Source organism: Bombina bombina, chromosome 2 (assembly GCF_027579735.1).
Source record: "Bombina bombina isolate aBomBom1 chromosome 2, aBomBom1.pri, whole genome shotgun sequence".
NCBI classification, from domain to species: domain Eukaryota; kingdom Metazoa; phylum Chordata; class Amphibia; order Anura; family Bombinatoridae; genus Bombina; species Bombina bombina.
This window is the reverse complement of record NC_069500.1, coordinates 444892350-444904452: the sequence shown is the minus strand read 5'-3', so window position 1 is coordinate 444904452 and position 12103 is coordinate 444892350. Positions and strand designations below refer to the sequence as shown.

The 12103-nt window shown below is 38.7% G+C and overlaps 1 protein-coding gene across 1 annotated transcript in view; it reads left to right on the top strand.

Annotated features, from left to right (window-relative positions):
- Nucleotides 1-12103, top strand: part of LRRC74B (leucine rich repeat containing 74B) — a 61685-nt gene that overhangs the window by 25567 nt on the left and 24015 nt on the right. The window contains exons 6-7 of the mRNA XM_053699803.1: nucleotides 1409-1518; nucleotides 9816-9931. Of these exons, the coding sequence (XP_053555778.1) occupies nucleotides 1409-1518; nucleotides 9816-9931 (226 nt within the window). The remainder of the gene's footprint in view (nucleotides 1-1408; nucleotides 1519-9815; nucleotides 9932-12103) is intronic.

Genomic DNA, 12103 nt, shown 5'->3' with positions numbered 1-12103 from the left:
TGTTATGCTTCTGCTGAAGAAGCTTTCAGGAGAAGAGTTTTGCAGGCTGTGTTGCCCTCAGAATAGGGCCCGTCTCTTTTTTCTGTTCCCTCCCGTTATTCATTCAGTGTCCTCTGGAGCTTGGGTATAGTTTTCCCAACAGTAAGGAATGAAGTCGTGGACTCTCCCTGCCTTATAGGCAGGAAAACATAATTTATGTTAATAGATACATTTCTTTCTTTCCTGGCAGGGAGAGTCCACGACCCCGCTTGTAATTTATTTTTTTGATGGGCGTCTCCCTTTTTATATAATTTCTTCTGGCACCTTTTATACTCTGATGTTTCTCCTACTTTTGCTTGTTCCCTCGGCAGAATGATTGGGGATAGGGGAAAGGGGAGGGATATTTAAGCCTTTGGCTGGGGTGTCTTTGCCTCCTCCTGGTGGCCAGGTGCTGTATTTCCCAACAGTAAGGAATGAAGTCATGGACTTCCCTGCCAGGAAGGAAAGGAATGTATCTGGTAAGCTTAAACTATGTTTTTATATTACAATCTAAAAGTGTTTACTATCTCCTTAAAGGGATACATTCATTTTTTCTTTGCATAAATGTTTTGTAGATGATCTATTTATATAGCCCATAAACTTTGTTTTTTAAGTTTTTTTTTTTATAGGTTTGCTTATTTTTTAATAACATTGCTCTGATTTTCAAACTCCTAACCAAGCCCCAAAGTTTTAGGAGAATACCGTCAGATACCTACTCCAGCTTGCTCCTGTTTGTGTAAAGGGTCTTTTCATATGCAAAAGAAGGGGGAGGGGGAGTGTCTTATTTCCCACTTGCAGTGGGCTTTCCAGCTACCTTTTCAACAGAGCTAAACTGAGAGCTTCTAAGTAAGTTTTAAAACAGTTTTATACTGGATTTTTATATCAATATCTGTGCATCTTATTCTTTATAATAGTGTCTATTAGATGCAGTTATATGAAAACCGGTGTATACGGTCCCTTTAAGCTTTCTCTTTAAAATATTCAACTCATACACATATATTTACTAGGTTTATTTAGCACTATTTTATGAATCAAGAGGGGCCTGGTATTTGATCTTTGCCTAAAGCCTCACAAAATATAAAGCTACCTCTGCAACAGACCACAAAGAATCCTTATGACTTCTAGATGTGGAAACAGAATCTTAAAGCCATACATAAGAATAAATATAGTATACTAAAAGCTGAGTATAATTATATTTGCACAATAGTTCATTTTATGGGGTGGGGTTGTCTTCCATGCATTCAAAATTAGCACAAAAATAGTGTGGAGTGTAGGTAGCAACAGAGCTCTCAATGATGTCACCTGTGTAATTATGGATACCAAGGACAGTTAATTTTTCTCCCACTACACCTTTCTACAGAATAATATTTGTTTCCATAATTATATCTAGGGGAGATTCTTGGGAATGCAATTGCAGAAAATACTGGACTTTTGGAGCTCAATCTCAGCTGGAACCATTTCCGTGGAAAGGCAGGCATTGCCATTGCAAAGGGCTTAGGGGTAAGAAGCAATATATATTGATGACAAATACATTTCTTAAAACACAGAATTTACCATTCTTAATATATTAATTTATCCATGTCTACAAAGTATCCTAACCATTACACTTTACAGTACCAAAACTAAAATGAAACTGCCATTAAATGACACCTCAATAGCCACATTTATTCAGAAGCCAATTGACAGAATCAGGCTTTACACCTGACTTAGTGTGGGGTATAAGTCTTTATTCTATTTGTTGGAATCTCTTCTTACTTTAACCCACTTTAATGTGACATTAAAAACTTTGCAAAATACTTTTGTTATTTATTTTGTCCTATTTTCCTGTAATTTATCCTAGATTTAAAAGCCTGTTCTTATCTCATATTCCCTGTGGAAGCCAATTAGTAACAGTAATAAATCAGCTCAAATGACTATTGCACAATATTTAAAGTCCCTTTAACATTGTTATATTCAACAGCCATTATTAGCACACTTTAGTTATTATTTTATATCTGTCCCTTAATAGAAGAGATTATATTAGGGGAGACAGGTATCACCATAAAGGCACCTATTACTTTACAGAAACTAAAACCTTATGCTTATTTTTTCAATATTTGTTTAATCAATATTTATTTAAAATATAATTTTAAACAATACATTTACATAATATTCTCAGTCTTTCCTTTGTTATGAAAACATTTTTTTGTCCCCTGAAATGTCCCAGGAAATTTGGAGGGCTGCAGCTGAGCTGGGGCATGTGTGACACAAGTTAATAGGGAGGAGCTGCCGGTGAGGCTGTGCATGCAGTAAGTACTCTACTTGATCACTCAGAGCAGTTAAGGGCAGAGACTTCTTGCTGAACCTTCTCTGAGTAATCAATGGTTTAACTGTCAAAAATCAAAAGAAAAAACACAAACATCTCCTCCACACTAGGTAAGGAGCTGTGCTGATTTGTTGTAAAAGAAGGGAATTGCTTGGCTACTAATGTAGATAATTCATTGTTTACATCTTTTTATTATTTAGTCTGACAGTAATCTTCATATTTTAGCACTCTGTATCGTCTGCAGCTTACTGATTTTAGCATGAGTTTTAAACATACACTACTTTCTACACACAGTGCTAAAATCTAAAAATTGCTGTCAGACTAAATAATACAAAAATACATTTGGCCCCAACAGCTCACCCAATCCAGTGCTGTGCATAATCACACAGTAAGGTCAGCAGCACTGGGTGTTTGCTGTGTCTCTCCAGTTTATAGCAATTTGATACACTGCAGTCAAGCTCCTCCCCTGCATCTCTGCCCTCAGAGTGTCATTAGGAGTCCAGACCAGCTTAGGATGCATTGCTGCTGGCTATTAGGACAGTGGATCTAAGGTAGTTTTGTGTCACTTAAGTTCTGTGTGTCTTTAAAGTGATGGTAAACTATCAGTTCTGTATAACTATCAGTTCTGTATAACATTATAATAATAGTGAAGCTTTTTAAATCGTACCTCTGTTCCTCCGCCTGCCTATTTTCATACCCTTTTTTTGTGTGTGTGTGTCACATTCTTACATCCTCCAATCATAACCCAGCTGGCATCCTTTGATATTACACATATGCCCCTTACTCGGATAGCGCATGCACTAAGTATTTTGCACAGGTGTAAGAGCTTGGTGCTGTAATCTATAATATAAGCTATGGATGTCTTAATTATACTATTACTATCAAATGGGTGTGTTTTGATCGCAGAACTGATTGGGCAAAGCATTTGAACAGTAGGTTCTCAATACTCTGGTAACCTCCTTGCTTGCTCTGCTGCAAAGTGTCCCTGGATTTTTTTCTTGAAATGTTGGCAACTATGTGTATGTGCTATAGATGACACTTTGCGTCATAAGTGCACTATATTGGTTAAAATCATCAACATTTTCTAGTGCAGATAAAAAACATAATTTATGTAAGAACTTACCTGATAAATTCATTTCTTTCATATTAGCAAGAGTCCATGAGCTAGTGACGTATGGGATATACATTCCTACCAGGAGGGGCAAAGTTTCCCAAACCTCAAAATGCCTATAAATACACCCCTCACCACACCCACAATTCAGTTTAACGAATAGCCAAGAAGTGGGGTGATAAAAAAGTGCAAAAGCATATAAAATAAGGAATTGGAATAATTGTGCTTTATACAAAAATCATAACCACCACAAAAAAAGGGCGGGCCTCATGGACTCTTGCTAATATGAAAGAAATGAATTTATCAGGTAAGTTCTTACATAAATTATGTTTTCTTTCATGTAATTAGCAAGAGTCCATGAGCTAGTGACATATGGGATAATGATTACCCAAGATGTGGATCTTTCCACACAAGAGTCACTAGAGAGGGAGGGATAAAATAAAGACAGCCATTTCCTGCTGAAAATAATCCACACCCAAAATAAAGTTTAATGAAAAACATAAGCAGAAGATTCAAACTGAAACCGCTGCCTGAAGTACTTTTCTACCAAAAACTGCTTCAGATGAAGAAAATACATCAAAATGGTAGAATTTAGTAAAAGTATGCAAAGAGGACCAAGTTGCTGCTTTGCAAATCTGATCAATCGAAGCTTCATTCCTAAACGCCCAGGAAGTAGAAACTGACCTAGTAGAATGAGCTGTAATCCTTTGAGGCGGAGATTTACCCGACTCAACATAGACAAGATGAATTAAAGATTTCAACCAAGATGCCAAAGAAATGGCAGAAGCTATCTGGCCTTTTCTAGAACCAGAAAAGATAACAAATAAACTAGAAGTCTTTCGGAAAGACTTAGTAGCTTCAACATAATATTTCAAAGCTCTAACAACATCCAAAGAATGCAACAATTTCTCCTTAGAATTCTAAGGATTAGGACATAATGAAGGAACCACAATTTCTCTACTAATGTTGTTGGAATTCACAACTTTAGGTAAAAAATCAAAAGAAGTTCGCAACACTGCCTTATCCTGATGAAAAATCAGAAAAGGAGACTCACAAGAAAGAGCAGATAATTCAGAAACTCTTCTGGCAGAAGAGATTGCCAAAAGGAACAAAACTTTCCAAGAAAGTAATTTAATGTCCAATGAATGCATAGGTTCAAACGGAGGAGCTTGAAGAGCCCCCAGAACCAAATTCAAACTCCAAGGAGGAGAAATTGACTTAATGACAGGTTTTATACGAACCAAAGCTTGTACAAAACAATGAATATCAGGAAGAATAGCAATCTTTCTGTGAAAAAGGACAGAAAGAGCAGAGATTTGACCTTTCAAGGAACTTGCGGACAAACCCTTATCTAAACCATCCTGAAGAAACTGTAAAATTCTCGGTATTCTAAAAGAATGCCAAGAAAAATGATGAGAAAGACACCAAGAAATATAAGTCTTCCAGACTCTATAATATATCTCTCTAGATACAGATTTACGCGCCTGTAACATAGTATTAATCACAGAGTCAGAGAAACCTCTTTGACCAAGAATCAAGCGTTCAATCTCCATACCTTTAAATTTAAGGATTTCAGATCCTGATGGAAAAAAGGACCTTGCGACAGAAGGTCTGGTCTTAACGGAAGAGTCCACGGTTGGCAAGAGGCCATCCGGACCAGATCCGCATACCAAAACCTGTGAGGCCATGCCGGAGCTACCAGCAGAACAAACGAGCATTCCTTCAGAATCTTGGAGATTACTCTTGGAAGAAGAACTAGAGGCGGAAAGATATAGACAGGATGATACTTCCAAGGAAGTGATAATGCATCCACTGCCTCCGCCTGAGGATCCCGGGATCTGGACAGATACCTGGGAAGTTTCTTGTTTAGATGAGACGCCATCAGATCTATTTCTGGAAGTTCCCACATTTGAACAATCTGAAGAAATACCTCTGGGTGAAGAGACCATTCGCCCGGATGCAACGTTTGGCGACTGAGATAATCCGCTTCCCAATTGTCTATACCTGGGATATGAACCGCAGAGATTAGACAGGAGCTGGATTCCGCCCAAACCAGAATTCGAGATACTTCTTTCATAGCCAGAGGACTGTGAGTCCCTCCTTGATGATTGATGTATGCCACAGTTGTGACATTGTCTGTCTGAAAACAAATGAACGATTCTCTCTTCAGAAGAGGCCAAGACTGAAGAGCTCTGAAAATTGCACGGAGTTCCAAAATATTGATCGGTAATCTCACCTCCTGAGATTCCCAAACTCCTTGTGCCGTCAGAGATCCCCACACAGCTCCCCAACCCGTGAGACTTGCATCTGTTGAAATTACAGTCCAGGTCGGAAGCACAAAAGAAGCCCCCTGAATTAAACGATGGTGATCTGTCCACCACGTTAGAGAGTGTCGTACAATCGGTTTTAAAGATATTATTTGAGATATCTTTGTGTAATCCTTGCACCATTGATTCAGCATACAGAGCTGTAGAGGTCGCATGTGAAAACGAGCAAAGGGGATCGCGTCCGATGCAGCAGTCATAAGACCTAGAATTTCCATGCATAAGGCTACCGAAGGGAATGATTGTGACTGAAGGTTTCGACAAGCTGAAATCAATTTTAGACGTCTCTTGTCTGTTAAAGACAGAGTCATGGACACTGAATCTATCTGGAAACCCAGAAAGGTCACCCTTGTCTGAGGAATCAATGAACTTTTTGGTAAATTGATCCTCCAACCATGATCTTGAAGAAACAACACAAGTCGATTCGTATGAGATTCTGCTAAATGTAAAGACTGAGCAAGTACCAAGATATCGTCCAAATAAGGAAATACCACAATACCCTGTTCTCTGATTACAGACAGAAGGGCACCGAGAACCTTTGTAAAAATTCTTGGAGCTGTAGCTAGGCCAAACGGCAGAGCCACAAACTGGTAATGCTTGTCCAGAAAAGAGAATCTCAGGAACTGATAATGATCTGGATGAATCGGAATATGCAGATATGCATCCTGTAAATCTATCGTGGACATATAATGCCCTTGCTGAACAAAAGGCAAGATAGTCCTTACAGTTACCATTTTGAACGTAGGTATCCTTACATAACGATTCAATATTTTTAGATCCAGAACTGGTCTGAAGGAATTCTCCTTCTTTGGTACAATGAAGAGATTTGAATAAAACCCCATCCCCTGTTCCGGAACTGGAACTGGCATAATTACTCCAGCCAACTCTAGATCTGAAACACAATTCAGAAATGCTTGAGCTTTCACTGGATTTACTGGGACACGGGAAAGAAAAAATCTCTTTGCAGGAGGTCTCATCTTGAAACCAATTCTGTACCCTTCTGAAACAATATTCTGAATCCAAAGATTGTGAACAGAATTGAACCAAATTTCTTTGAAAAAACGTAACCTGCCCCCTACCAGCTGAGCTGGAATGAGGGCCGCACCTTCATGTGGACTTAGAAGCAGGCTTTGCCTTTCTAGCAGGCTTGGATTTATTCCAGACTGGAGATGGTTTCCAAACTGAAACTGCTCCTGAGGATGAAGGATCAGGCTTTTGTTCTTTGTTGAAACGAAAGGAACGAAAACGATTATTAGCCCTGTTTTTACCCTTAGATTTTTTATCCTGTGGTAAAAAAGTTCCTTTCCCACCAGTAACAGTTGAGATAATAGAATCCAACTGAGAACCAAATAATTTGTTACCCTGGAAAGAAATGGAAAGTAGAGTTGATTTAGAAGCCATATCAGCATTAAAAGTCTTAAGCCATAAAGCTCTTCTAGCTAAAATAGCTAGAGACATAAACCTTACATCAACTCTAATAATATCAAAAATGGCATCACAGATAAAATAATTAGCATGCTGAAGAAGAATAATAATATTATGAGAATCATGATCTGTTACTTGTTGCGCTAAAGTTTCCAACCAAAAAGTTGAAGCTGCAGCAACATCAGCCAATGATATAGCAGATCTAAGAAGATTACCTGAACACAGATAAGCTTTTCTTAGAAAAGATTCAATTTTCCTATCTAAAGGATCCTTAAATGAAGTACCATCTGACGTAGGAATAGTAGTACGTTTAGCAAGGGTAGAAATAGCCCCATCAACTCTAGGGATTTTGTCCCAAAATTCTAATCTGTCAGACGGCACAGGATATAATCGCTTAAAACGTTTAGAAGGAGTAAATGAATTACCCAATTTATCCCATTCTTTGGAAATTACTTCAGAAATAGCATTAGGAACAGGAAAAACTTCTGGAATAACCACAGGAGATTTAAATACCTTATCTAAACGTTTAGAATTAGTATCAAGAGGACCAGAATCCTCTATTTCTAAAGCAATTAGTACTTCTTTAAGTAAAGAACGAATAAATTCCATTTTAAATAAATATGAAGATTTATCAGCATCAATCTCTGAGACAGAATCCTCTGAACCAGAAGAATCATCAGAATCAGAATGATGATGTTCATTTAAAAATTCATCTGTAGGGAGAGAAGTTTTAAAAGATTTTTTATGTTTACTAGAAGGAGAAATAACAGACATAGCCTTCTTGATGGATTCAGAAACAAAATCTCTTATGTTATCAGGAACATTCTGCACCTTAGATGTTGAAGGAACTGCAACAGGCAATGGTACTTTACTAAAGGAAATATTATCTGCATTAACAAGTTTGTCATGACAATTAATACAAACAACAGCCGGAGGAATAGCTACCAAAAGTTTACAGCAGATACACTTAGCTTTGGTAGGTCCAGCACTAGACAGCGATTTTCCTGAAGTATCTTCTGACTCAGATGCAACGTGAGACATCTTGCAATATGTAAGAGAAAAAAAAAAACAACATATAAAGCAAAATTGATCAAATTCCTTAAATGACAGTTTCAGGAATGGGAAAAATGCCAAAGAACAAGCTTCTAGCAACCAGAAGCAATGAAAAATGAGACTTAAATAATGTGGAGACAAAAGCGACGCCCATATTTTTTTAGCGCCAAATAAGACGCCCACATTATTTGGCGCCTAAATGCTTTTGGCGCCAAAAATGACGCCACTTCCGGAACGCCGACATTTTTGGCGCAAAATAACGTCAAAAAATGACGCAACTTCCGGCGACACGTATGACGCCGGAAACGGAAAAGATTTTTTGTGCCAAAAAAGTCTGCGCCAAGAATGACGCAATAAAATGAAGCATTTTCAGCCCCCGTGAGCCTAACAGCCCACAAGGAAAAAAGAGTCAAATTTTTGAAGGTAAGAAAAAATGAATAATTCAAATGCATTATCCCAAATATGAAACTGACTGTCTGAAAATAAGGAATGTTGAACATTCTGAGTCAAGGCAAATAAATGTTTGAATACATATATTTAGAACTTTATAAACAAAGTGCCCAACCATAGCTTAGAGTGTCACAGAAAATAAGATTTACTTACCCCAGGACACTCATCTACATGTTTATAGAAAGCCAAACCAGTACTGAAACGAGAATCAGCAGAGGTAATGGTATATATAAGAGTATATCGTCAATCTGAAAAGGGAGGTAAGAGATGAATCTCTACGACCGATAACAGAGAACCTATGAAATAGACCCCGTAGAAGGAGATCACTGCATTCAAATAGGCAATACTCTCCTCACATCCCTCTGACATTCACTGCACGCTGAGAGGAAAACCGGGCTCCAACCTGCTGCGGAGCGCATATCAACGTAGAATCTAGCACAAACTTACTTCACCACCTCCATAGGAGGCAAAGTTTGTAAAACTGAATTGTGGGTGTGGTGAGGGGTGTATTTATAGGCATTTTGAGGTTTGGGAAACTTTGCCCCTCCTGGTAGGAATGTATATCCCATACGTCACTAGCTCATGGACTCTTGCTAATTACATGAAAGAAAAAGTTAAAGGGCCACTAAACCCAAAATCTTTCTTTCATGATTCAGATAGAGAATAGAAATTTAAACAACATTACAATTTACTTCTATTATTTATTTTGCTTCATTTTTTAGATATCCTTAGTTGAAGAAAAAGCAATGCACATGGTGAGCCAATCACACGAGGCTTCTATGTGCAGCAACCAATCAGCAGCTGCTGAGCATATCTAGATATGCTTTTCAGCAAAGAATATCAAGAGAATAAAACAAATTAGATAATATAAGTAAATTAGAAAGATGTTTAAAATTGCATTCTCTTTCTAAATCATGAAAGAAAAAATGTGGCTGGCATGTCCCTTTAACTATGCTAGTCTTTCTTGTGTGTATTTTCATTTCTAAACTCAGTTTAAAAAACTAAATTATTACACAGTATATTTCCACATTCATTGTTATAAGAGAGGCTGTCTTGTGTGAGAGAATAAAAAAACCTCTCCAGGCTTGTTTTTATGTTTTGTTTCTTTTTTTGTTTTTTGTTTTTTTAGGCAAACATATTTCTTAAAGTGCTTGATCTCTCATATAACGGATTTAGCAATGATGGTGCAAGTGCCTTGGGAGATGCTTTAAAGGTTAATAATGTACTGGAAGAATTACATCTTGGGTAAAAACATGAATTACTTTACATACTCAATGTAGCTTGGGATACGTTAACCCCTTAATGACCACAGCACTTTTCCATTTTCTGTCCGTTTGGGACCAAGGCTATTTTTACATTTTTGCGGTGTTTGTGTTTAGCTGTAATTTTCTTCTTACTCATTTACTGTACCCACACATATTATATACCGTTTTTCTCGCCACTAAATGGACTTTCTAAAGATACCATTATTTTCATCATATCTTATAATTTACTATAAAAAAAAATATAAAATATGAGGAAAAATTGAAAAAAACACACTTTTTCTAACTTTGACCCCCAAAATCTGTTACATATCTACAACCACCAAAAAACACCCATGCTAAATAGTTTCAAAATTTTGTCCTGAGTTTAGAAATACCCAATGTTTACATGTTCTTTGCTTTTTGTGCAAGTTATAGGGCCATAAATACAAGTAGCACTTTGCTATTTCCAAACCACTTTTTTCCAAAATTAGCGCTAGTTACATTAGAACACTAATATCTTTCAGGAATCCCTGAATATCCCTTGACATGTATATATTTTTTTTTAGTAGACATCCCAAAGTATTGATCTAGGACAATTTTGGTATATTTCATACCACCATTTCACCGCCAAATGCGATCAAATACAAAAAATCGTTCACTTTTTCACAAATTTTTTCACAAACTTTTGGTTTCTCACTGAAATTATTTACAAACAACTTGTGCAATTATGGCATACATGGTTGTAAATTCTTCTCTGGGATCCCCTTTGTTCAGAAATAGCAGACATATATGGCTTTGGCGTTGCTTTTTGGTAATTAGAAGGCCGCTAAATGCCACTGCGCACCACAAGTGTATTATGCCCAGCAGTTAAGGGGTTAATTAGGGAGCTTTTAGGGAGCTTGTAGGGTTAATTTTAGCTTTAGTGTAGTATAGTAGACAACCCCAAGTATTGATCTAGGCACATTTTGGTATATTTCATGCCACCATTTCACCGCCAAATGCGATCAAATTGAAAAAAAAGTTAAATTTTTCACAATTTTAGGTTTCTCACTGAAATAATTTACAAACAGCTTGTGCAATTATGGCACAAATGGTTGTAAATACTTGTCTGGGATCCCCTTTGTTCAGAAATAGCAGACATATATGACTTTGGCGTTGCTTTCTGGTAATTAGAAGGCCGCTAAATCCTGCTGCGCCTCACACGTGTATTATGGCTAGCAGTGAAGGGGTTAATTAGGGAGTTTGTAGGGAGCTTGCAGGGTTAATTTTAGCTTTAGTGTAGAGATCAGCCTCCCACCTAACACATCCCACCCCCTGATCCCTCCCAAACAGCTCCCTTCCCTCCCCCACCCCACAATTGTCCCCGCCATCTTAAGTACTGGCAGAAAGTCTGCCAGTACTAAAATAAAAGGGTTTTTTAAAAAAAATAAAAAATTTTTTTAGCATATTTACATATGCTAGGGTGTAGGATCCCCCCCCTTAGCCCCCAACCTCCCTGATCCCCCCCAAAACCGCTCTCTAACCCTCCCCTCTGCCTCATTGGGGGCCATCTTGGGTACTGGCAGCTGTCTGCCAGTACCCAGTTTGCAAAAAAAAGTGCTTTTTTTATTTTTTTGGGGCTTTTTTCTGTAGTGTAGCTTCCCCCCCCCACACAGACAAACCCCCACCACCTTGCTGATCTTTTTTTTTTTTAAAGATTTCGATATTTATACATTTTTTATTAAATCATTTTCTGTAGTGTAGCGGTTCCCACCCGCTCCCTCCCCGTGCACGCGCCCGCCCCCGCCCTCCCGTGCACGCGCCCGCCCCCGCCCTCCCGTGCACGCGCGCGCGTCCGTGCGCGCCCCTGCTCGTCCCCCGCCCACGATCCCGCCCCCCCTGCACATAACCAGGGCCATCGATGGCCGCCACCCGCCTCCCGGTCCGGCTCCCACCCACCAACGCAGGTAGCCACCGATCTCCGGTGCAGAGAGGGCCACAGAGTGGCTCTCTCTGCACCGGATGGCTACCAAAGGTTATTGCAGGATGCCTCCATATCGAGGCATCACTGCAATAACCGGAAAGCAGCTGGAAGCGAGCAGGATCGCTTCCAGCTGCTTTCCAAACCGAGGACGTGCAGGGTACGTTCTCAGGCATTAACTGCCTTTTTTTTGAGGACGTACCCTGCACGTCC